The sequence below is a fragment of the Staurois parvus genome, unplaced genomic scaffold (assembly GCF_062004578.1).
Source record: "Staurois parvus isolate SC_StPar_1 unplaced genomic scaffold, SC_StPar_1.0 ptg001821l, whole genome shotgun sequence".
Classification (NCBI taxonomy): Eukaryota; Metazoa; Chordata; class Amphibia; order Anura; family Ranidae; genus Staurois; species Staurois parvus.
The window spans coordinates 1,451-28,343 of NW_028319617.1; the positions used below are offsets into that span (position 1 = coordinate 1,451).

A 26,893-nucleotide genomic window follows, 5' to 3' on the forward strand; every position below is an offset into this window, starting at 1 on the left:
CAGGCCAGTGAGGAGGGAGTTGCAGTAGTCGAGTCGTGATATGATGAGGGAGTGGATGAGCTGTTTAGTGGTTTCTGGGGTTAGGAACGTGCGGATTTTGGCGATGTTGCGGAGGTGGAGTCTGCACGAGTCTGTTAAAGATTGGACTTGGGGCTGGAAGGATAGGTTGGAGTCCAGAATGACACCAAGTACTCTGGCCTGCGGGGCGGGTTTGATGGTGGCGTTGTTGGATATGATGGAGAAGTCAATGGGGGGTGGTGTCCGGGCTGGGGGGAAGACAAGGAGCTCGGTTTTGGAGAGGTTCAGTTTAAGGAAGTGGAGCGACATCCAGTCTGATATGTCGCTCAGTAGGTGTGTGATTCGGGCGGAGACCGAGGGGGTGAGGTGGGGGGTTGAGAGATAGATTTGTGTGTCGTCGGCATAGAGGTGGTAGTTGAAGCCGTGAGAGTGTATGAGTTGGCAAAGGGAGGAGGTGTAGATGGAGAAGAGAAGGGGCCCAAAAATGGAGCCTTGAGGGACCCCAACAGAGAGGGGGAGGTGGTAGCATTATAGGTACGCTGAAAGAGCGTTGTGACAGGTAGGATGAGAGCCAGGAGAGAGCAGAATCTCTGAGGCCGAGGGAGTGTAGTTTTTTGAGGAGGAGGGGGTGGTCGACTGTGTCAAAGGCCGCAGAGAGGTCAAGGAGTAGGAGCACTGAATAGTGGCCATTAGCTTTGGCGGTTAGCAGGTCTTTGGAGAGTTTGAGTAAGGCAGTTTCGGTGGAGTGTAGGGGATGGAAGCCAGACTGTAGGGGATCGAGGAGGTTGTTGTCGTTGAGGTGAGAGCTTAGGCGGGTGTAGACGAGGCGCTCGAGGAGTTTAGATGTAAATGGGAGCAGGGAGATGGGTCTGAGGTTGCTGAGTTACTGATTTCTTACACGACATTTCCAGACAGTTGGATGTAATTCATTAATATTTGGAAGTAATTGCTGGCTTGTATTTCTCCCCATTATTGTGGATTAGATCATTGTACTGTTATCTTGTATTGTTTATTATTTATCATCACCTATTAGATTTCATCCCCATTTTGTACTGATTTATATTATTAATAAATATATATTTCTGCACATTATTGTGTTTTATTTTGTCTTCCAATTATCACAAATACAGAACTGGGATGTCGGTTACTTTGTGAGAATTAGTAGGGAATCTCCTTCATTCCAGATCCCGCCTGTTTCCATGAATTGTATACGGATTATTTCCTCACAGATAAAGTTCTGACAATTTGTACCGTTCTGGTGTTTTTGATCCTCAGAAATGAGATCTGCCGTCATCAGACATGATGGATTTTCAGACATCTATCCCATAGTTTGTAGACTCTATAACTCTCCTACACACTGAATCATAGACACTGATTGGGGTTATTGTACCCAAGAAATGGCGCAGAATACACCTTTGTCTACATCTATAAGGAAAGACCATTTATTTGTAAAAACAAGAAACAAGAAAAATGGTAAAAAGTGGTGTTTAAATGCCACCAAAATAAATATCTATTTGTGTGAAAGAAAATGATAAAATATAATTTGGGTACAATGTTGCATGACTGTGTAATTGTCATTCAAAGTGTGAGAGTGCTGATAGTTACCAGTCGTCCTGGTCAGGAAAGGGGGTGGAAGTGTCAGTTATACAGGAGGTAGAACCATTTATTTTTAAATAGACCTCCAAGTGTTTGTGAAATCTCCCACCACAAAACGTACTCAGCCAATCACAGGTCAGGACCATGTCTTTGGTGACCCCTGATATCCTTATCAACGGTTTCTTCCATGATGAAGATCAGCCATGGAGTATATCTGAGGTGTATATCAGGGTGTGCTTCTTCCCCACATGAGAGCTGGGATGTCCAGCAACATTCATCTAGAAGACATTTCCCGCACTCACGGCACTAATACACCTCCAGGGTTGTATGGGACCCCTGATGTACAGGAAGACAGGACTTCCCTCACGACAAGAAAGTGGCTTCACACAATTGTGAGATCTCTGATGTCTGGAAAGATGGGACTTCCGTGAAAAACATTTCCCGCACTCAGGACAAGAATACGGCTTCTCCCCCGTGTGAGATCTCTGATGTGCGTAAAGATGTGACTTCCCTGAAAAACATTTCCCACACTCAGGACAGGAATACGGCTTCTCCCCTGTGTGAGATCTCTGATGTGCGTAAAGATTGGACTTATCTGAAAAACATTTTCCGCACTCAGGACAGGAATACGGCTTCTCTCCCGTGTGAAATCTCTGATGTATGTAAAGATGGGACTTTTGTGAAAAACATTTCCCGCACTCAGGACAAGAATACGGCTTCTCCCCTGTGTGAGATCTCTGATGTGTGTAAAGATGGGACTTCCTCAAAAAACATTTCCCGCACTCAGGACAGGAATACGGCTTCTCCCCCGTGTGAGAACTTTTATGCCTATTAAGATGGGATTTATAACAGAAACATTTCCCGCACTCAGGACAAGAATACGGCTTTTCCCCCGTGTGAGATCTCTGATGTCTGTAAAGGTTGGACTTCCTTGAAAAACATTTCTTGCACTCAGGACAGGAATATGACTTCTCCCCCGTGTGAGATCTCTGATGTCTGCAAACACTGGACTGTCCGCACTCTGGACAGCAGAAGCTCTTCCCTGTTGAAAGGCTGGCCCGGTCCCGCACAGTCTGAGGCTCCTCAGGATACAAGGAATCCGATGGTCCATCTACACTGGGTGGTGCCGGATGGACATTGGAGGGAGCCGGGTTTTCTCCTGGACTATACTGTGTGATGTCCTCATCTTCTACTTTCCAGTCTGGAGACAAAGTGAGACAATCCTCGGAGGTTTTCCTCATCTCCCGGCCATGCACTAAAAAACAAAGACAAAGAGGATTACTAGACAGGAGCTGATTGGTTCCCCCAAACCAGGACTCCACCCACATCAGGCAGCTTGGTCTCTGAGGAGCTTACAATTCCACCCTCAAGGGAACTAGGAAATGGCTCCTCTGATCTCCTACCAGGTCATTTCTTTATTCATGGACCTTAGTCAGAGAGTGAGGAAACAACCAGAACTGTCTTTTATAGGAGGGACAGTGATGAGGGGATTATAGGACGAGGGTCCCCACCCCCTCTATCACTCATCGCCATCTTCCCAACACAAGAAGTACTGCACTTCCTTATTTAGCCCATGATTTAGTCTACGAAGAACAGCGGGGCTGAGCCCCACCAGAGGTCAGAGAGTGAGGATGGGGGGAGAACAACCAAGATGAAGACTGGACTGATCCTGAAGACCACCATCATTGGGGTATTGACTCCTCCCTCATTATCACTTTCTGTTTAAGGGTCCAAAGTTGGAGGATGTTATCACATTATTATCACCATGTAAAAGTCTGTGCTCCAATCACATCATCCAATATAAAATGTCCAGCTGGGAGGAAATGGGTGTAACAAAAGTGACTCCATATTATGTGTATATATAGCAGTGGGGGGAGGGGGAGAACAGAAGTCAGGAGTATGTAATGTACAACATAGAGTATATAGTGCAGGGGTCAGGAGTATGTAATGTACAACATAGAGTATATAGTGCAGGGGTCAGGAGTTTGTCATGTACAACATAGAGTATATAGTGCAGGGGTCAGGAGGATGTAATGTACAACAGAGTATATAGTGCAGGGGTCAGGAGGATGTAATGTACAACATAGAGTCTATAATGCAGGGGTCAGGAGTATATAATGTACAACATAGAGTATATAGTGCAGGGGTCAGGAGTATGTAATGTACAACAGAGTATATAGTGCAGGGGTCAGGAGGATGTAATGTACAACATAGAGTATATAGTACAGAGGTCAGGAGGATGTAATGTACAACATAGAGTATATAGTGCAGGGGTCAGGAGTATGTAATGTATAACATAGAGTATATAGTGCAGGGGTCAGGAGTATATAATGTATAACATAGAGTATATAGTGCAGGGGTCAGGAGTATGTAATGTACAACATAGAGTATATAATGCAGGGGTCAGGAGTATGTAAAGTACAACAGAGTATATAGTGCGGGGGTCAGGAGTATGTAATGTACACCATAGAGTATACAGTGCAGGGGTCAGGAGTATGTAATGTACAACATAGAGTATATAGTGCAGGGGTCAGGAGTATGTAATGTACAACATAGAGTATATAGTGCAGGGGTCAGGAGTATGTAATGTACAACATAGAGTATATAGTGCAGGGGTCAGGAGTATGTAATGTTCAACATAGAGTATATAGTGCAGGGTTCAGGACTCATAATATTGGTATTCATTAATTAAAGGTCCTTAAAGGGTTGCTTGTCTCCCATCTCCTGAGACTGCACTCAGTGACTTGGGTCTGAGACACTACAGACATATCCCTCCACCCGGCACAGCCAGCAGATAACAGAGAAGGTCCCCTGGAAGAGTCAGGCACAAGGCAGGAGACCCCAGTCACATGTCCTGGGTGCCTACATTATGCAATGCTTAGAGGAAAAATCCACATTTTGCTGCCAGCTGAACCCCAGAACCTCCATAAATCCAGTCTAGATACATAAATTGTGTCTGCAGCACAGAGAAGGAAGATTATCCGAGAGAAATCCAGGAATACAGGACGGGGAACACAGCTCAGGAAAGTGACCAGGGGATTACAGGCTGATATCACCCAGTCCCCGCCCTACTCTGGACCAATCAGTGAGCAGTATGGGTGGAGGAATGGATTTAGTGTTCATGACCCACCTGTGCTGATCTCTGTAGGAGTGTCCTCCTCTATAAATGTCCCCGTTATTCCATCCTCCTCCATAGACTGCTGATCATCCCTCACATACGCCTCTTCTTCTTCTGCTTTCACCTCAAATTCTATATCGATTGGATCTCCACTCTAAATCAAGGAAATGAGAGAAAATATCATTTGAAAAATGCAAGATTTATGATTGTGACATCACACACAAAATCCACACATTGTCTCCTCAAGTCCATGTTCTAGATGTTCCATCCCACCAACCTTGCAATGATGAGGGATGGTGTGACCTTCCTGTGTGGAATCCCGGGAATACAGAGGACGGGGACATCTCTCTGGTGGGTTCCTGGTATTAGGTGGCTCCATCATATCCTTGTGTCCTTCTGAAAACTCCTCCATCACTCCATACTCCTCATCCTCCTCTTTATACTCTTCTTTAACATCAATATTATCATCCCCGAGGATTCCACTCTGAAAGATATAATAAAACATTCATTGTAACAAACATGCTGTGTATAAATCACAACTACCAATAATTGTCATCATCTACCTGATGATGGTGAGGGATGGTGTGACCTTCCTGTGTGGAATCCCGGGAATACAGAGGACGGGGACATCTCTCTGGTAGGTTCCCATGACTGGATCCATCTGTAGGAAACACACACACTGACTGAATCCATTGTTTCTATGTGTTTTTCCTAAGGAGGAACACCGCACACCCGAGCCGGCACACAGCGCTCCCCTCCCCCGACTGCTGTGTCTGGCGGATACAGGGGAATGAAGATCCCAGTGATTGTGACCCGGTGATCATGTGATCTCTAGGTGATCCCAATGAAAGCAGTTATTATGAATCAATCTCATTCATAACAGCTCTGCTTCTCCTCCTAGTGAGCTGTGATTGGCCCACAGCTGTCACATGATACATGGGTCCAATCACAGCATCCTGTACCATGTGACCAGCTCCAGCCAATCACAGATCACTATCTTGAGCTGTCAAAAAGCTAACTCACTGATGACAGTTGATGAATGAGTTCGGTTCTGACAGCAAGCTTTGCATTGCAGGAGAAATCACCATTATTTCTCCTGCAAAGAAAAGTGTGGAAACAAAATCCCTGATCACCCCCCTCCCCCCCACAGTAGTACAATGGTTACTATGGTAACATCCTACTATTCTGATACAAGTATTAAAAAAAGTTAAATATATTATGAATTTTGTTTTAAAAATTTTTTAATGTTTTTTTTTTACCTACTTGCCAACCACTTACCAGCATTTTGTGGGCGAGCAGCAGCTCTTGGCAAAGTGGCATAATCTGCATTGCTTCCTGTTTTGGGGTGTCAATGCGCCTGCGCCCCCCACTGCCCCCCCTGGTTGGTCCAGGGAGAGAAGAGAGAACACGGCACCGAGTAAAAGCACCACTACATTGTACACACACACGATAGATTAGCACATTTAACCCTTTGATGGCCCCGTCACCCAGCCAGTGCCATTAGTACAGTGTCAGTATATAGAATGTTTCACTGATCTCTGTATTCCTGCCACTAGTGACATCACATAGTGTCAGGGTCAGTAAGCCCCTCCCAGCCAGGGTCAGCTGGCGTTAGATTGGCCGCACACTGTGGCACTCACGCTATAGGTCGCTGATCACCGCCATTACTAGTATAGTGTTTGTACGGATCAATATATTGATCATGAACAGAACTATACTAGTGCCGGCTTTGTATAGTGTCCCCAATACTCAGTGTTAGCCGGATCGGCCCGGTCACTGCCAGCACTAGTGTTCAGCCCCTCCACTGTTCTTCACAGAAGATTTGTACCAATTGTGGGCCAAGGCAATTTATACACCACAATACATGGCGACACCCAAATTCAGCTCTTGTCACACAATTCACATGGAACTCTATCACCGTTTATGAAATTAAAACTTTTTGGGCCGAACCCTCAACATGGACATTACAGAAAAGAATGAATTGCAGTCATATTGGTCCGCAGACCCGATTCATCGTATGTCCGTGTTCTCTGCTGGTACATATATGTCCAACATGGACCAGCAATGTACTGGAACGTCGCTGGACTTAGAGTGGTTATACTGGGAGGATGCTTGCAGCTACAGGCATCATTCTAGTGCTGGTTTATTAGCTGGTGGTCGGCTTTCATGTAAAAGTAATCCTAGTGGCCAATTAGCTGCAGAATTGTTTTTATGATCATTTTAAATGATTTCCTATAGCAGCAAATCTGATGAGATGAATGAAGTGGTGTAAAGTGGAAGCAGTGGATGTGCAGGGAGCAGCATCTTGAGCACAAAGCACTTTATGTTGTGGATGGATTTGCACACGGTTCAGTTTCCTTCATTTATTGATAAACCCCATAAGACCAATGAAGTGGGTGTAAAGTGGAAGCAGTGGATGTGCAGAGAATAGGATTTGGAGCCCCGAGCTCTTTATCTCTGAATGTCTCCACATATTTGTAGTGTATTTGTGATGATTTCTGTGCACACACAATAGGACAGCGCTGTGACACATAATGCTCTTCTAGATGACAGGGAATCCTTCCCTTTGTTACAGCAGCAGTCCGCTAGAAGGTTTTTGTAGGTTTGGAGTTGTTACACATAGCGCGGGTTTTATCCATTTATAGTGATGACATCATTGCCCAAATCTGGGGGTCACCAGCCATTTCCACCCTTTACTCTCAGCTGGGGGGCTTTGTATCCATATACCAGATGTTCTACAGGACTAAATCTACAATCAACTCCACTGATCTGACCAGTCTTCCAGCAACACCAACTCCTGTTCCATGTTACCGGTACCTCCAAGTTCTATATGTAGTCTGGGGGTCCCTGTGGAAGTCCATGTGTGGACATTTCTACCTATGATAAATGACAGGCTAAACCCACCTGGAGACTTTCTCCACACCTGGAGTGTGTTGAGTTCTTGGAGAACGTCTACACAGTGTTTCCAGATTGGCTTTATCACCCCAACGAGCTCGCTCCAGTTCATGGATGTCATCATTATGTTTGGAGGATCTCACCAGTCAGGAGCCTTTCCTGTCATCCTACATGTTCCCTTCTGAGGATTGTTCTATCCTTCCAAACAAATGTATGAAATCATGGATGAGTCCTCCTTCTATGTGATCTAGAAGATCTTCAATCACAATGTCTTTATTAGAGATGAGCGAATCGAACATGGCGAAGTGGAATTCGTTTCGAAGATTGGGAAATATTCGATTCGCGACGAATCCAAAGATTAGCCAACTTCGGACGCACGAATCAAATTTTCCCAAAAATGGCGGCGACGTGTGGCGACGGAGCGGGGATCTCTGGGAAGGCGCGCAGACAAGGCGCGCTGACCCATAATGCATTCATTCATGACATGTGATCGCATTAGCCAATCAGCAGCCAGCCAGCCAGCACTGTGTAATGGTGGAGCTATAAATTGCGGCCATTTTAGAATTCTCCATTAGCCTCCGGTCATTCAAGAGAGACAGACCTGTCTGTATTGAGGGACAGAGTTAGGGCCACAGAGACTTTAGGGCCACAGAATCGTTACTCAGGGACACAGAACCGTTACTTAGGGACACAGAACCGTTACTTAGGGACACACAATCGTTACTCAGGGACACACAATCGTTACTCAGGGACACACAATCGTTACTCAGGGACACACAATCGTTACTCAGGGACACACAATCGTTACTCAGGGACACAGAATTGTTACTCAGTGACACAGAATTGTTACTCAGGGACAGACACAGAATTGTTACTCAGGGACACAGAATTGTTACTCAGGGACACAGAATTGTTACTCAGGGACAGACACAGAATTGTTACTCAGGGACACAGAATTGTTACTCAGGGACACAGAATTGTTACTGAGGGACACAGAATCGTTACTGAGGGACACAGAATTGTTACTCAGGGACAGACACAGAATTGTTACTCAGGGACACAGAATTGTTACTGAGGGACACAGAATCGTTACTGAGGGACACAGAATTGTTACTCAGGGACAGTGTGAGGGACCGCCGAGCGGCACCACTAGCACTCCACTGGTCAGGCGCGCCCAGAGCGCGGAGTCTAAGCCCCAGGGTACTTGTTCACCAGAGCCCCTGATGGTGGGGATGGACTTGTAGTACCCCGCGACCAGGTCGCCTCTGCTGAGCACACCTGTCAGTGGTAGTGGTGTTCGCCAGGGGCTCCAACCAGGGAGAGCCAGATGTGAGGAGGTCGGGTGACCCCAATGGGATGGATGGATGGATGGCTGAGCAAGTGCGTAGTCAGACAGGCCGAGTCGGTATTGTAGAGGACGGTAAGGTACAAGGGAGCAGGCAGAGAATCGTCGGGTCACACGCCAGGTCAGCAACAGGAGGTCAGATCTAATAAGGGGCATCCAGGGAGAGAGGTCAGGCAAGCAAGGGTCTGGGCAGGAGAAATCAGCAAAGTCAGGAGTAATCCGGGTCAAAAACTTACTAGGCGCAGGTACAGGAACACAGGAAGCAGGTAAGACCAGAAGGCAATGAAATGACAGCTCAGGGACCTTTAAATATCCCGCCCTGCGCTGCCATTGGTGCCCAGCGGGCGGCCGCGGCTTCTACTGCGCATGCGCGAACTCGAACGCCGCGGCCGGCCCGGACCTAGTGCCCGTGTACTGGGTGGAGCAGTGCGCCTGCGCCGAGCCCATCGCGGCGGGGATCGATGAGATCCCTGACATTGCCCCCCCCCTACGGGCAACCTCCGGATGCCCACCCGATCTCTCCACCACGGGTGATCACGAAGAAACCCCCGGACAAGCCTAGGTGCATGGACATTATGGGCTGGTTCCCACGAATTGTCCTTAGGGCCGTAGCCCTTCCACTTGATGAGAAATTGGGTCTGGCCCCCCCTTCGTCTGCACTTCAAGATTGCCTCCACCTCGAATTCTTCTTCCTCTTCAACCGTCACGGCCTCCGGGGGCCTGGATTCCCGTTCCGGGAAGGCATCAGGGACTACTGGTTTCAACAGGGACACGTGGAAGACAGGGTGGATCTTGAGTGTCTCAGGGAGAACAAGTTCATAAGCCACCTCATTGACCATTCGTTTGATGCAAAAAGGGCCTATAAATTTAGGTCCCAACTTCTTTGACGGGCAGAGCATCCTCAAGTTTGACGTAGCCAGCCAAACCTTCTCTCCGGGCTGCAACACCAGATCCCCTCTTCGCTTCCTATTAAAAGCCCTCTTGTAGTCTTCTTGGGCTCGACGGATGGCTTCCTGTAGTTTCCTATTGTTGGAGGTGAAGAAGGTCAGTGCATCCTGTGTCGCTGGAATCGGGCATTCCGGGACCAAGTCCGGGAGGAAGACAGGATGAAACCCATAGTTGGCGAAGAACGGGGACTGCCCAGTTGCTGAATGGCAAGCGTTGTTGTATGCGAATTCGGCCAAAGGGAGGAGTGGTACCCAGTCGTCCTGAGAGAATGATGTGTAGCATCGAAGGTATTGCTCCAGGCTCTGATTGGTCCTTTCGGTCTGGCCATTGGTCTGAGGGTGAAATGCCGAGGAAAGGGACAGCTTGATATCCAGGGCCTTGCACAATGCCCTCCAAAACCGCGAGGTAAACTGCACCCCACGGTCCGAGACGATGTCTTCGGGCACCCCATGCAGTCTAACGATCTCTCGAATAAAGACTTGCGCCGTCTCGGCTGCTGATGGAGTTTTCCGTAAAGGGATGAAATGGGCCATCTTGGACAAGCGGTCCACGACCACGAGAATTGCTGTGTGGTTCAGTGAAGGTGGAAGCTCGACTATGAAGTCCATGGAGATCTTCTGCCAGGGTCGTTCAGGGATGGGCAATGGACGTAGCAGGCCCCACGCCTTATTTCTTGAAGGCTTGTTCCGCTGGCAGATGGCACAGGAGCCCACGTAGTTCCTACAATCCTTGGCCATGTCCGGCCACCAGAAGGAACGTCGGAGAAGTTCCAGGGTCTTGACCGACCCAAAATGTCCTGCCAGTGGGTGGTCATGGCAATGTCCCAAGACTAAAGTTCGGGCATCCTCTGGCACCACAATCCGGTCCTCCCTCCATAGGAGTCCCTCCTTGTTCTGGAGGGGGGCCCCGTCGGAGGTGGACATTGCTGTGGACGCTCTCAGGATCTCGGAGTGAAGGTTTGTCTGAAGGGCCAAGAAATTTCCTGCAGGAAGAATAGTGTCGGGCACTGGAATCTCCTTGGTGTCCTCGTACATGCGTGACAACGCGTCAGGCTTCGTGTTTTTTGAGCCGGGCCTGTATGTGATGTGGAACTGGAACCTCGAGAAAAACAATGCCCATCTTGCTTGTCGTGGGCGTAGACGTTTGGCCGTCCTCAGATATTCCAGGTTCTTGTGGTCCGTGAATATCAGGATGGGATGGGAGGCACCTTCCAGCAGGTACCTCCATTCTTCTAAAGCGGTTTTGATAGCCAGTAGCTCGCGATCCCCAATGTCGTAGTTCCTCTCCGCAGGGGTAAGTTTCCGTGAAAAGAATGCTACTGGGTGAAGTAATTCCTTGGCGCCCTTCCGCTGGGAAAGGATGGAGCCAACCGCGTTTTCAGATGCATCTACTTCTAAGATGTAGGGCAGGGATGCGTCGGGATGACCCAGAATGGGTGCCGAGGTAAATAACCTTTTTAGTGCTTCAAAAGCTTCCTGTGCCTCGGGCGTCCATCTGAATCGCGTCCCAAGCTTGGTTAACTGAGTGATGGGAGAGACCAGACCCGAGAAGTTCTTGATGAACTTCCTGTAAAAATTTGCGAACCCAATAAAACGTTGGACACTTTTCCTGTCCGTGGGTTCAGGCCAATCTAGGATCGCTGAGACCTTCTGAGGGTCCATTGCGACCCCCGTGGTGGAGATAATCAGACCCAGAAAGGTAACGCTAGCCTGTTCAAAGCAGCATTTCTCTGCTTTAGCGTACAACCCGTGCTGCCGCAACCGCCCCAACACCTTTGTTACATGTACCCTGTGCTCCCCCAGGGAGGATGAAAAAATCAAAATGTCGTCTAAGTAGACGATGACAAAGATGTCCAGGAAGTCCCTAAAGATGTCGTTTACAAAGTGCTGGAAGGTGGCTGGGGCATTGCACAACCCGAAAGGCATGACCAGGTATTCAAAATGGCCGAAACGGGTGCGGAAGGCCGTCTTCCACTCATCCCCCTCCCTTATGCGAACCAAATTGTAGGCTCCCCGTAAGTCCAACTTGGTAAACACTACTGCAGCTTTCAGGCTCTGGAATAATTCGGGCACCAGTGGTAATGGGTAACGATTTTTAATGGTGACCCTATTCAGCTCCCGATAGTCAATGCATGGCCTCAAAGTCTTGTCCTTCTTTTCTACAAAGAAGATCCCCGCACCTGCTGGGGAAGTGGAGGGACGGATGAATCCCTTTCGGAGGCTATCCTCAATATAGTCCTTCAGGACCCCTAATTCTAGCTCAGAAAGGGGAAAAATTCGCCCGAACGGAATTTCAGAACCGGGCAACAGATCAATAGGACAGTCATATGGGCGGTGGGGAGGTAGAGCATCTGCTCCCCGTTCACTGAACACATCAAGAAATTTATGGTAGGCTGCAGGAATTACTTGTTTTAGGCTGTCCTCCCCTTCAGAGCACAGGAGGACCTGGGGGACCTCCGGGCCCGAAGTTCGACACAGTTCCCGACAATATGGGGAAGGGAACGAGACAACCCCAGTTTCCCAGTCAATTTGGGGGTTATGGGCCCGCAACCAAGGGAGCCCCAGAATGACTGGGAAAAGGGGTGATGCAATAGCATCCAGGCGGAGGAGTTCCCGGTGCTGACCGGCAATGGAAGTCATAATGGAAGGGGTCTCCTGGTTAACTACTCCTGACTTTATCCGGGAACCATCAGCCAAAAAGATGTGAAACCCCTTCTCCTTTGGGCGGAGGGGAATACCCTGCTGGTGAGCAAAATTGATATCCACAAAACAGCTGCATGCCCCTGAATCAACTATGGCCGTCACCTCCACGGTCCTTTCTGAAAGCTGAAAGGAGAGGGGAACAACTAAGTACTGGGACGGAGTCATATCGCCAACAGATAAAGAAGATGAAGTGAACTTACTCAGTTTCTGCGGGCAGGAACGCACCATGTGACCAGCTTCGCCGCAGTACAGGCACAGATTCTGGGAGCGTCTGCGCTGGCGTTCCTCAGGCGATAGTTTAGGCCGAGCCAGGCCTAGCTGCATGGGTTCGGGAGCATCTTCAGGCGGCAGGTTCTGGATGCTTGGCCTAGTATGTTGACCGGATCCCTGAAATGACCCCCAGGGATTTCCACGACCCTGACCAGACCTCTCCAATCTGCGCTCCCGTAGTCTACGGTCAATTTTAATAGTGAGTGCAATCAAGTCCTCTAATATCTCGGGCACCTCTACCCGGGCGAGCTCGTCTTTCAGAGCCTCAGATAGGCCCATACGAAACTGGTGTAAAAGGGCGAACTCGTTCCAACGAGTGTCACCCATCCAGCGCCTAAAGTCAGAGGCGTATTCCTCAGCCGCCCGCCGACCTTGTCGGAGTGCGTATAATGTGGCCGAGGCCGAGGCCGCCCGTTGTGGGTCATCATATAAGATGGCCATAGCGTTAAAGAAGCTGTCGACCGAAACCAGATGAGGGTCATTGTTTCCCCTTAGTCGGTGGGCCCAGTCTTGGGGTTCACCCTGCAACAGGGAGACAACAAACCCCACTTTCACTGACTCTGTCAAAAAGGTCCGTGGCTGTAGTTCAAAAAAGAGCAGACAAGAGTCACGAAATGACCGAAAGCGTGTGCGATCCCCATGGAAGCGCTCGGGTAAGGGTACTCGGGGTTCCGCCATAGGGAGTGATGTGGGAGGCCCAGGAGCCGGCTCGTGTGCTGCTGCGACCGGTGGTGCAGGAGCCGGGGCCTGTGAAACAGGAACAGATATGGTGCAGGCCTGAAACCGATTCTCGATCTGCAGACATCTGTCCTGTAATGTGTTTACAGCTTGCGTCAGGGTAGCCAGGTGCCTGCAAACCTCGTCCAACGGGGAGAGTCCTCCTCGAGGCTCAGTCATGGCCTTCTGGTACTGTGAGGGACCGCCGAGCGGCACCACTAGCACTCCACTGGTCAGGCGTGCCCAGAGAGCGGAATCTAAGCCCCAGGGTACTTGTTCACCAGAGCCCCTGATGGTGGGGATGGACTTGTAGTACCCCGAGACCAGGTCGCCTCTACTGAGCACACCTGTCAGTGGTAGGGGTGTCCGCCAGGGGTTCCAACCAGGGAGAGCCAAATGTGAGGAGGTCGGGTGACCCCGATGGGATGGATGGATGGATGGCTGAGCAAGTGCGTAGTCAGACAGGCCGAGTCGGTAATGTAGAGGACGGTAAGGTACAAGGGAGCAGGCAGAGAATCGTCGGGTCACACGCCAGGTCAGCAACAGGAGGTCAGATCTAATGAGGGGCATCCAGGGAGAGAGGTCAGGCAAGCAAGGGTCTGGGCAGGAGAAATCAGCAAGGTCAGGAGTAATCCGGGTCAAAAAACTTACTAGGCACAGGTACAGGAACACAGGAAGCAGGTAAGACCAGAAGGCAACGAAATGACAGCTCAGGGACCTTTAAATATCCCGCCCTGCGCTGCCATTGGTGCCCAGCGGGTGGCCGCGGCTTCTACTGCGCATGCGCGAACTCGAACGCCGCGGCCGGCCCGGACCTAGTGCCCGTGTACTGGGAGGAGCAGTGCGCCTGCGCCGGGACCATCGAGGCACGGATCGAGGGGATCCCTGACATCAGCTGTCAGGTCTAAGTGTGAAGATTAAGCCCCTATCTGCCTGATGTGTTGTTTAGTGTGAATGTTTTATTTCTTTGGGGGGATCCGAAACTCAGGATGAGGCCAACCAATGGAGACAAGTAAGGGGAGGGGAAGCCTTCTACATACATTACATGTGCATATGTGTAAGCAGTTTAGAAACTGACCTTCAGGGACGCTGGCCTCTGCATCCAGAGGGGGCTGGAGCTCCCCCATAGCACCCCCGGCATTCTGAGGTACAAATACGTGAAGAGTAAAAAAAAGACACAGTAAATATGCGAGCCCTGACAAGAAACACATGGATGTTAAACAGTCACATAGTACAGGCCCCGGTAGTAAGTCCTAGCCCTAACCAACATATAAAAGTCCTCTTTCAGTTTGGGTTACTAAACTAGATGACCAGAACCAGAAGGGCTTAAGGCCAATTTCATATGGCCACTTGTTGGCACCCACACTGCAGCAAGCTGCTCATATCCTACAATGCTGACATAGTCTCTGGCTGTCCATTGATGATCATCATGTGAAGTGAAAAAATGCTGCGCTACATGAAACAATGGCACAATCCTTATATAACCAAAAAACAAAGTGAAAAAAAAATATAGATATATATATTAGAATAAAAAATAGTAGAAAAACTATTAATATTGAAATAAAAAAAAATAAAATAATTTATATAAACAAAAATCACACAAAAAATAAAAAATATTTTTAAGCATGAATCAAACAAAAGTCATTCAAAAAATCAAGTTCAATCAATAAAGTGTTCATTCAGTGAACCCTCCTTTGGATAACAAAAAATATGTGCATCTGTCATGAATTCCCGTGCAGAGACATCCTCCACCATATATCTTCTCACCATCCTCCACCGTGTATCTGCTCACCATCCTCCACCATGTATCTGCTCACCATCCTCCGCCATATATCTTCTCACCATCCTCCACCATATATCTGCTCATCATCCTCCGCCATGTATCTGCTCACCATCCTCCACCATGTATCTGCTCACCATCCTCCGCCATGTATCTGCTCACCATCCTCCGCCATATATCTTCTCACCATCCTCCGCCATGTATCTGCTCACCATCCTCCACCGTGTATCTGCTCATCATCCTCCACCGTGTATCTGCTCACCATCCTCCACCGTGTATCTGCTCACCATCCTCCACCATGTATCTGCTCACCATCCTCCACCATGTATCTGCTCACCATCCTCCACCATGTATCTGCTCACCATCCTCCACCATATATCTGCTCACCTCACGCAGTGTGACCGCACATTGTACAATGTTACCGTCTAACTGCACTTTTGGTCTCATATGGACTCAGAAGATCAGCTTGCTGAATGAAGACTCCAAAGTAATCTCCCTCCTGATAAGCGTCTTTGTATCAGCCGTATTCCTCATTAATAAGAACTCCACATGGTGCTTTATCCTTTTATACTTTTATTCATCAATTACACATAAGAAATGCTCTCACGTTCCGGAGGTGTATTTTGCACCATGTATGATGAAGATCCAGTGATGTACTGATTAGACACAAGGTGGCAGCATCATCTCAGTAGCAGAGTCCTGCACATGCTCAGAACAGACACCATCCATCATGTGATGTAAGGCAAAGCACGGGGCCCCTTAGTGAATGCTATTGCCTGCTGTAATGTCCTTCCAAGGGCCGGTTAGAGAGTACTACAACCGCTGTCCCGATGAATGGCAACATCATGGCGTCATCTGCACACTCCTCCCCGATGGAAGGTGTCTGTTCTGAGCATGTGCAGGACTCTGCTGCTGAGATGATACTGCCACCTTGTGTCTGATCAGTACATCACTGGATGTTCATCATACCTGGTGCAATATACACCTCCGGAACATGAGGGCATTTCTTATGTGTAATTGATGAATAAAAGTATAAAAGGATAAAGCACCATGTGGAGTTCTTATTAATGAGGAATACAGCTGATACAAAGACGCTTATCAGGAGGGAGCTTACTTTGGAGTCTTCATTCAGCAAGCTGATCTTCTGAGTCCATATGGGACCAAAAGTGCAGTTAGACGGTAACATTGTACAATGTGCGATCACACTGCGTGAGGTGAGCAGATACATGGTGGAGGGTGGTGAGCAGATATATGGTGGAGGATGGTGAGCAGATACATGGTGGAGGATGGTGAGCAGATACATGGTGGAGGATGGTGAGCAGATACATGGTGGAGGATGGTGAGCAGATATATGGTGGAGGATGGTGAGCAGATACATGGTGGAGGATGGTGAGCAGATACATGGTGGAGGATGGTGAGCAGATACATGGCGGAGGATGGTGAGCAGATACATGGTGGAGGAGGGTGAGCAGATACATGGTGGAGGATGGTGAGCAGATACATGGTGGAGGATGGTGAGCAGATACATGGTGGAGGATGGTGAGCAGATACATGGTGGAGGATGGTGAGCAGATACATGGCGGAGGATGGTGAGCGGATACATGGCGGAGGATGGTGAGCGGATACATGGCGGAGGATGGTGAGCGGATACATGGCGGAGGATGGTGAGCGGATACATGGTGGAGGATGGTGAGCGGATACATGGTGGAGGACGGTGAGCGGATACATGGCGGAGGACGGTGAGCGGATACATGGCGGAGGACGGTGAGCGGATACATGGCGGAGGACGGTGAGCAGATACATGGTGGAGGACGGTGAGCAGATATATGGTGGAGGATGGTGAGCGGATACATGGTGGAGGATGGTGAGCAGATACATGGTGGAGGATGGTGAGCGGATACACGGTGGAGGACGGTGAGCGGATACACGGTGGAGGACGGTGAGCAGATACACGGTGGAGGACGGTGAGCAGATACACGGTGGAGGACGGTGAGCAGATACACGGTGGCGGATGGTGAGCAGATACATGGTGGAGGATGGTGAGCAGATACATGGCGGAGGATGGTGAGCAGATACATGGTGGAGGATGGTGAGCAGATACATGGTGGAGGATGGTGAGCAGATACATGGTGGAGGATTTCTCTGCACAGAAATTGATGACAGATGCACATATTTTTCATTATCCAAAGGAAGGTTCACTGAATGAACACTTTATTGATTGAACTTGATTTTTTGAATGACTTTTGTTTGATTCATACTTAAAAATATTCTTAATTTTTTATGTGTTTTTTGTATATATATAAATAAATAAAATTTTCAATATTAATATTTTTTCAACTATTTTATCTTCTAATATATTTTTTTTATTTTTCCACTTTGTTTTTTGGTTATATAAGGATTGTGCCATTGTTTCATGTAGCGCAGCATTTTTTCACTTCACATTATGAATGTATAATTTCCCGCACTGAGACATGGGTTGTGTGCACCAGCGGCTACAGTATTTAATTCTAATTTTTTGTTTTCATTTTGCCATAGTTAGCGCTAATTATTCAATTTATTTTAGATACCACTGCTCCTGAGATTGGTCTCTTTCAGTTGGCTTTTGGGGGTGGTAAAAATGGACAGCTGAGCCACAGTGTTTCTGGCCTCGAACTGTAAAATAACAGCCAGATGGGGCTATTAACAGGCCGTGTCTGCAGCATTATTAACTCGGGGTGCAGAGTCTGACAAGCAGCACCTCTTTTTAAGCTCCCCCACTGGGCTCAATGGGGCCACACCACCACTATGTACAATGCACACAATTACAATGTGGTAGTATGTCATTGTAGGGTGAAATCAGGAGGTGGGGGTGGTAATAACATGTCCTCATTCCCTGTCAGATGTCCTCTGAAAAGCCCTGTGAATGGAAGGAGAGAGCCTGAGATGGGTACAGGGGGGATTTCTGGGGGTTCTGGCCTGGAGTGAAGGACAGGTGAACATCTCCCGGGTTTGCAGAGTGGAGGCGCTAACACAGGAAGGACTTGGCTGGGTAGCAGAGTGGAGGCGCTAACACAGGAAGGACTTGGCTGGGTAGCAGAGTGGAGGCGCTAACACAGGAAGGACTTGGCTGGGTAGCAGAGTGGAGGCGCTAACACAGGAAGGACTCGGCTGGGTAGCAGAGTGGAGGAGCTAACACAGGAAGGACTCGGCTGGGTAGCAGAGTGGAGGCGCTAACACAGGAAGGACTCGGCTGGGTAGCAGAGTGGAGGCGCTAACACAGGAAGGACGTGGCTGGGTAGCAGAGTGGAGGCGCTAACACAGGAAGGACTCGGCTGGGTAGCAGAGTGGAGGCGCTAACACAGGAAGGACTCGGCTGGGTAGCAGAGTGGAGGCGCTAACACAGGAAGGACTCGGCTGGGTAGCAGAGTGGAGGCGCTAACACAGGAAGGACTTGGCTGGGTAGCAGAGTGGAGGCGCTAACACAGGAAGGACTCGGCTGGGTAGCAGAGTGGAGGCGCTGACACAGGAAGGACTCGGCTGGGTAGCAGAGTGGAGGCGCTGACACAGGAAGGACTCGGCTGGGTAGCAGAGTGGAGGCGCTAACACAGGAAGGACTCGGCTGGGTAGCAGAGTGGAGGCGCTAACACAGGAAGGACTCGGCTGGGTAGCAGAGTGGAGGCGCTAACACAGGAAGGACTCGGCTGGGCAGCAGAGTGGAGGCGCTAACACAGGAAGGACGTGGCTGGGTAGCAGAGTGGAGGCGCTAACACAGGAAGGACTCGGCTGGGTAGCAGAGTGGAGGCGCTAACACAGGAAGGACTCGGCTGGGTAGCAGAGTGGAGGCGCTAACACAGGAAGGACTCGGCTGGGTAGCAGAGTGGAGGCGCTAACACAGGAAGGACTCGGCTGGGTAGCAGAGTGGAGGCGCTAACACAGGAAGGACTCGGCTGGGTAGCAGAGTGGAGGCGCTAACACAGGAAGGACTCGGTTGGGTAGCAGAGTGGAGGCGCTAACACAGGAAGGACTCGGCTGGGTAGCAGAGTGGAGGCGCTAACACAGGAAGGACTCGGCTGGGTAGCAGAGTGGAGGCGCTAACACAGGAAGGACGTGGCTGGGTAGCAGAGTGGAGGCGCTAACACAGGAAGGACTCGGCTGGGTAGCAGAGTGGAGGCGCTAACACAGGAAGGACTCGGCTGGGTAGCAGAGTGGAGGCGCTAACACAGGAAGGACTCGGCTGGGTAGCAGAGTGGAGGCGCTAACACAGGAAGGACTCGGCTGGGTAGCAGAGTGGAGGCGCTAACACAGGAAGGACGTGGCTGGGTAGCAGAGTGGAGGCGCTAACACAGGAAGGACTCGGCTGGGTAGCAGAGTGGAGGCGCTAACACAGGAAGGACTCGGCTGGGTAGCAGAGTGGAGGCGCTAACACAGGAAGGACTCGGCTGGGTAGCAGAGTGGAGGCGCTAACACAGGAAGGACTCGGCTGGGTAAACATATAAATTGTTCCTATGCTGATTCACAATTGTGTAAATATGGTGATAAGGTGGGTAAGCAAAGGGTCTCCAACCAACTCATGTAGCCTCCCTAAAGGATACTTCTGCTGCCCTTGTCTCCTCCCCAGAAGAAACCAATAAAATACTGGAAGATATTTGTGCCACTCTATATCTAGATCCAAGACCTTGAGGTGACCACAAAATTCCTAGACTCACTTCATTTACTCACTATTGGCCCCTCCCACCTTCAATCTGTAAATGTCCCATTTTATTAAAGGAAGAGTCTGAGGTGATTAAAGGCTTACCTAGTGGGAATCACCTGGTCCTGATGGCTACACACCAGCATTTTATATGATGGACTCTCTTCATCCCTCAGCTACTGACAGTATATAACGAGGTTTGGGAGGGGGGCCCATACCTTCCAATGGGTCACCAAGACTATGAAATTGATTTCTAATAAGGGCAAGGACCCACTTGAACCGGAGGCATACCGACTCCTATCCCTCCTAAATGTGAACACTAAAATACTCTCTGAAATAGTAGCATCCTTCTTGGCTGCAATATTACCCTCCCTTATCCATACTGCCCAGGCTGGCTTTATTAATGGTAGACCAGTGGCTTCCAACATTCGGAAAGTTATTGCAGAGCTGGAACAAGGCAAGGTACACCCGTCTGAGGATCGAGCTATTATTACATTGGATGCTGGAAAAGTCTTGGATAATGTCAGCTATCATTGGCTTGCTCTGGTTCTTCTGATGGCTTTTCAGCAGTATGGATTCTGCACCTTCACCCAGGGTGGTAGCTGCAGGTCTCATATCAGGTGAAATATTGCTGCACGAAGGGTACTCACCAGGATTTCCCCCTTTCACCTCTTCTTTTCAACCTTGCCCTGGAACCTTTCTCCCGTTACCTTTCCTCCAGAGCCCCAATACATGGGATTCAGACAGGTCAAGAAGAACTCTGTGTAGTCCTATTTGCCGATGATATTTTTTATGGCGGATCCTGTGGCAGATATTCACATTCTCCATCAGGTCTTCACAAGCTTCCTACAGTGCTCTGGCCTTCCAATCAATTCTGCTAAGAGTGGAATACTTTCCTTTTCTCGAACCAACACCCTTCCCTGGGCCCAGCAGTCTCTCTTCACGTAGCAAATGTTCAGATCACATATTCAGGCATTACGATAGGGAAGGAGCCATCCTCGGTCTATCATTGCTACCCTCCACTGATATCTAAAATAGGAAATGAGATGGAAACATGGACGTACCTTCTCCTATCACTTTTTGGGGGATGCCACCTGTTCAAAATGGTGAGCTTTGCTCTCCTATTGTACCCTCTTCAAACAATTTGGTTACTGCTTAAACAGGGGGAGCAAAAAAAGAGGGTGGAGCAACTTTCCCAATATTCGATTGTATGACCTTGTCTGTTTATTGTGTATAGGGACAGATTGGATACTTCAGGCTTCCTCATACACCAATTATGATTTGGAGTTGGCAGTGGGGCAACCATATGACTTAGCTGCTCTCCTGCATTGCAAAATACAATTGTTCCCCACAAGTATTCAACACAACCTTCTGATACGGGATCTGATTCTTACATGGAGGGACATACAGAGCAAACTGGGCCTGTCACCCCATGTCTCCCAATATTTGCCCATAAGAGGCATTACAATGTTTCCGGAAGCTGTTCAATATGCCGCTTTCAACATTTGGAGTTCTAAGGGGCTCTCCTGCATTGCCTCCCTGTATGACGCATATTTGAACTATCAGGAACTTTGAAATCTTTCCCAACCCTGGCATCAACTTATGACCTGCCAAGCCATCCCTCTCTCTACTACCTACACCTCTCAGGTTGTATAAACTGGTGCTGCCCAGCCAAGCAACAATGTTTTCAAGCTTCCATATCGGATCACTTCTTACAGGAATGGAAATACTCCATATCTGACATCTATCGACCTTTACACTCTCTCTTTACTAAACCTCTACATCCCACATCTGTGAAATCTTGGAGCAAGGTCATACCGGGGGAGAACCTGGTGGGCAACATACTGGAAGGATAGAACAAAGTGCAAAGGCTTGTGGTGAATGAATCCTGGAGAGTCTCAATGTAAGCTCTTCCATGGGGCCATCATCCCATTTCTATCCACCAAGAACTCTCCACAAATCCACTATGTAGTGAGCACCGCCCTCTCTCTTCCACCGATTTCAGGAATGGCCCCGCATCTCAACCTTTTGGGAACAAGTGTTAGCCTACAACTCTCCATTCAGCTGAGAAAACCCACATCCACAAATCCCGCAGGAGCTTGCGGTGGATATTATTATGTTTACTGGTGGCCCACAGGGCTATTCCTAAGAAATGGACTATTGCCTTGTCCCCCACCATCACAGACACTAAAAAAGATCTACGTCTTCTGATTTACAGAGAGAAGGTAGACATGGAGCTCAACAACCAAGCCTCAGTCAAACATTTCCATAATAGATGGGACACTTTTATTGCAGCAACACTCACATCCTTGGAGCAATCCTCTATATTGTCTTCTTTTACTTCTATGGATGGGTTGGTGAAGGTGGTTACATTGTAGAGATCAGACAGCCGTGTATGGAACACGCATTGAGGACACGCATACATAACAGGTGTTACTTGCTCCCCATCTGGCCGTGTATATCTTGGTTTTCTGGTTCATGACGTTGTCATTCTTTTGCTCTCCTGATGTGTCTGTGCGCACTCATGGCCGAACCTTACTTCCTTGGCTTTATCATGACATCTAGGAACATTATGACATTCTGCTCCTCTCACTTATTGGAGTTGGGAACAAAGTCTCAGGAGAGTCCATCCATGTTTTCTGATCAGGTATCACACCCGGTCACACCTCCAGGTCAGTTCCTACCAGAAGATTCCTTCCTCTTTCTTTATTGGAGAGATTATAATTATTTCATTGGTTACTGTGATTTATCTTTTATTCAGAAGTCATGGCAAGAAGTATGAGGTGCTCGTCTCCTCTTTCACCCCAGACATATTGCTTCTTTGTATATCTCTTTAGAAAACTCAATAAAGAATGTTAAAAAAATGTACTCAGCCAATGAAAGGTAATGACTCCATTTTTATTCTTCTCCTGCTATCAATGGCCAACCTGGTCCCACACTTCATCCATGTCTTTGGGGACCTCTGATCTCCTTATGAACTGTTCCTTCCATGATGAAGATCAGCCATGGAGTATATCTGAGGTGTATATCAGGGTGTGCTTCTTCCCCACATGAGAGCTGGGATGTCCAGCAACATTCATCTAGAAGACATTTCCCACACTCAAGGCACTAATACACCTCCAGGGTTGTGTGGGACCCCTGATGTACAGGAAGACAGGACTTCAGTGAGGAACATTTCCCTCAATCAGGACAGGAATGTGGCTTCTCCCCCGTGTGAATTCTCTGATGTCTGTAAAGATCGGACTTCTGCAAAAAACATTTCCCGCACTCAGAACAAGAATATGGCTTTTCCCCTGTATGAAATCTCTGATGTGTGTTAAGGCCGGATCGCCCTGAAAAACATTTCCCGCACTCAGGACAGGAATACGGCTTCTGCCCCGTGTGCAATCTCTGATGTGTGTAAAGATGGGACATCTGTGAAAAACATTTCTCGCACTCAGAACAGGAATATGGCTTCTCCCCTGTGTGAGATCTCTGATGTATGTAAAGATGGGACTTCTGTGAAAAACATTTCCCGCACTGAGGACAGGAATGTGGCTTGTCCCCAGTGTGCAATTTCTTATGTCTGTAAAGATTAGACTTATCTGAAAAACACTTCCCGCACTCAGTACAGGAGAACCTCTTCCCTGTTGGAAGGCCGGCCCGGTCCCGCACAGTCTGAGGTTCCTCAGGATACAAGGAATCCGATGGTCCATCTACACTGGGTGGTGCCGGATGGACATTGGAGGGAGCCGGGTTTTCTCCTGGACTATACTGTGTGATGTCCTCATCTTCTACTTTCCAGTCTGGAGACAAAGTGAGACAATCCTCAGAGGTTTTCCTCATCTCCCGGCCATGGACTAAAATACAAAGACAAAAGAGGATTACTAGACAGGAGCTGATTGGTTCCCCCAAACCAGGACTCCGCCCACATCAGGCAGCTTGGTCTCTGAGAAGCTTAGAATTCCACCCTCAAGGGAACTAGGAAATGGCTCCTCTGATCTCCTACCAGGTCATTTCTTTATTCATGGACCTTAGTCAGAGAGTGAGGAAACAACCAGAACTGTCTTTTATAGGAGGGACAGTGATGAGGGGATTATAGGACGAGGGTCCCCACTCCCTCTATCACTCATCGCCATCTTCCCAACACAAGAAGTACTGCACTTCCTTATTTACTCCATGATTTAGTCATGAAGAAAAGCGGGGCTGAGCCCCACCAGAGGTCAGAGAGTGAGGATGGGGGGAGAACAACCAAGATGAAGACTGGACTGATCCTGAAGACCACCATCATTGGGGTATTGACTCCTCCCTCATTATCACTTTCTGTTTAAGGGTCCAAAGTTAGAGGATGTTATCACATTATTATCACCATGTAAAAGTCTGTGCTCCAATCACATCATCCGATATAAAATGTCCAACTCGTACTAAATGGGAGTAAAAGAAGAAAGGCCGATGTAATATACAACATATTGTATAAGATACATCAGATAGGACTATATAGTATCAAAATGATGTAATGTACAACATAGAGTATATAGTGCAGGGGTCAGGAGTATGTAATGTACAACATGGAGTATATAGTGCAGGGGTCAGGAGTATGTAATGTACAACATAGAGTATATAGTGCAGGGGTCAGGAGTATGTAATGTACAACATGGAGTATATAGTGCAGGGGTCAGGAGTATGTAATGTACAACATAGAGTATATAGTGCAGGGGTCAGGAGTATGTAACGTACAACATAGAGTATATAGTGCAGGGGTCAGGAGTATGTAACTTACAACATAGAGTATGTAGTGCAGGGGTCAGGAGTATGGAATGTACAACATAGAGTATATAGTGCAGGGGTCAGGAGTATGGAATGTACAACATAGAGTATATAGTGCAGGGGTCAGGAGTATGTAATGTACAATATAGAGTATATAGTGCAGGGGTCAGGAGTATGTAATGTACAACAGAGTATATAGTGCAGGAGTTGGGTGTATGTAACATGCAATATACCATATACAGTATATACATATACAGTATACGGGTCAGGACTCATATTATTAGCATTTAGCTGAAGTTTAATGTTTACTGTAGACAAGTTGCAGAGATCCCACACCGCTGCCTCCCATCTCCTGAGACTGCACTCAGTGACTTGGGTCTGAGACTATACAGACATATCCCTCCACCCGACACAACCAGCAGATCTTGCTAGATCCAGGCATTGGTAAGAACCCCAAGACACATGCCCCAAGTGCCTAGGTAGAGCAACACATATGAATAAGATGAACACTTTGCTGCCAGCTGAACCCCAGAATCAATAAAAATCCAGTCTAGATACAAAGATCCACGCCGCCGAACCCAGCAGATGACCCCAGCCTGGTGAGGCCTTTCATCGCCCTCCACTTCGCAACTCTGCCCGGACCTGTTGAGCCCAATGGACAATCTCAGCCTGGTGAGGCCTACCATCGCTTACCCGGAAAAACCCTGCCCTGAACCGAAGCCTATCCGATGACCCTGGGGAACACCTCCACTGCTGACGCTCACCCAGCATCTCCTCAAGCCCAATGGACGATCTCGACCTGGTGAGGCCCACCATGGCCTACCCTGGCACAACCCAGCCCTGACCCGCAGCCCATCAGACATCCTCCCTGCATCTCCTCAAGCCCAATGGTTGATCTCGACCTGGCGAGGCCTACCATCGCCTACCCCGGCGCAACCCTGCCCTGACCTGAAGCCCATCCGATGACAACTGGCCGAACTGAACTCTACCCATCCTGATCCTAACCACGAGAACTCTTGTCACGGAAAGGTACAACTATGAGATACGTCACCGCATGCCAACCATCTACAACCAAGCGCCCCGAGAGACTTTCCACCTCACTTGTCTGCCACTTCATTTACCTCCCTAAAATACCACCTGTACTCCTCCTCCTCATACTCTTCTTCTCCGTCCCCAAAATCTCTTCTCTCTATCCCCACTCCTCCCAAACAACTATACATCGCCCCCTCACTGCTTCCATCTCCCCCCTACGGCTCTCACCACCTCCTCCTGTTACTCCACTCTCCCACTGACCCGAACACCACTAATGGCAGAAGCACACGCTCCTGTACATCCCGCTCCCATGCCACCTTTCTCACCCTTCTTCTCCTAACCGCAGGTGACATCTCCCCGAACCCTGGTCCTCCTCCACCTCACTCACTCACAAGGCACCCACCTACTTCCACGAACTGCCGCAACCCCCTCAACCTAATACTGGTCCCCCTGCTCCCCAAAACCACTCCTCCATTTTCGTGTGCACTGCTGAATGCCCATTCGGTTTGCAACAAACTTACCGCCATTCACAACCTCTTTGTCTCCCACTCCCTCAACCTCCTGGTGATCACCGAAACCTGGATCCAAACCACCGACTCTACCTCCCCTGCAGCACTCTCCTATGGAGGTCTTACCTGGACCCACTCACCCAGACCCAGCGGTCAGAAAGGTGGTGGGGTTGGTACGCTCCTATCACCACTGAGCACCTTCCAAGTCCTCCCAAACTCCCCCTCTCTATACTTCTCCTCCTTTGAGGTCCACTGCATCCGACTATTCTCTCCAGTCCCTCTGAGGATTGCTGTAATCTATCGGCCTCCTAGACCCGTATCCCGCTTCCTCAACGACTTCTCCGCCTGGTTACCCTTCTTTCTCTCTGAGCTGCCCACCATCATCCTTGGAGACTTCAACATCCCTACCAACATCAATAGCCCGGCCACATCCCAACTCCTCCACCTAACCTCTTCTTTTGCACTCGCACAATATATACAGTCCACAACTCACTCCGACAGGAACACCCTGGATCTTGTTTTCTCTCATCTCTGTGCCCCCCACAACC

The 26,893-nt window shown here is 48.8% G+C and overlaps 1 protein-coding gene across 1 annotated transcript in view; it reads right to left on the reverse strand.

Moving 5' to 3' along the window:
- Positions 1 to 2,218: 2,218 nt before the first annotated feature.
- LOC149434140 (uncharacterized) overlaps positions 2,219 to 26,893 on the reverse strand; it is a gene marked incomplete at its 3' end in the record, with an annotated part of 102,887 nt that continues 78,212 nt past the window's right edge. Inside the window, exons 3-6 of the mRNA XM_089664056.1 lie at positions 5,296 to 5,393; positions 5,010 to 5,216; positions 4,745 to 4,886; positions 2,219 to 2,869 (exon numbers count right to left, since the gene is read on the reverse strand). Coding sequence (XP_089520182.1) covers positions 2,219 to 2,869; positions 4,745 to 4,886; positions 5,010 to 5,216; positions 5,296 to 5,393 — 1,098 coding nt within the window. The remainder of the gene's footprint in view (positions 2,870 to 4,744; positions 4,887 to 5,009; positions 5,217 to 5,295; positions 5,394 to 26,893) is intronic.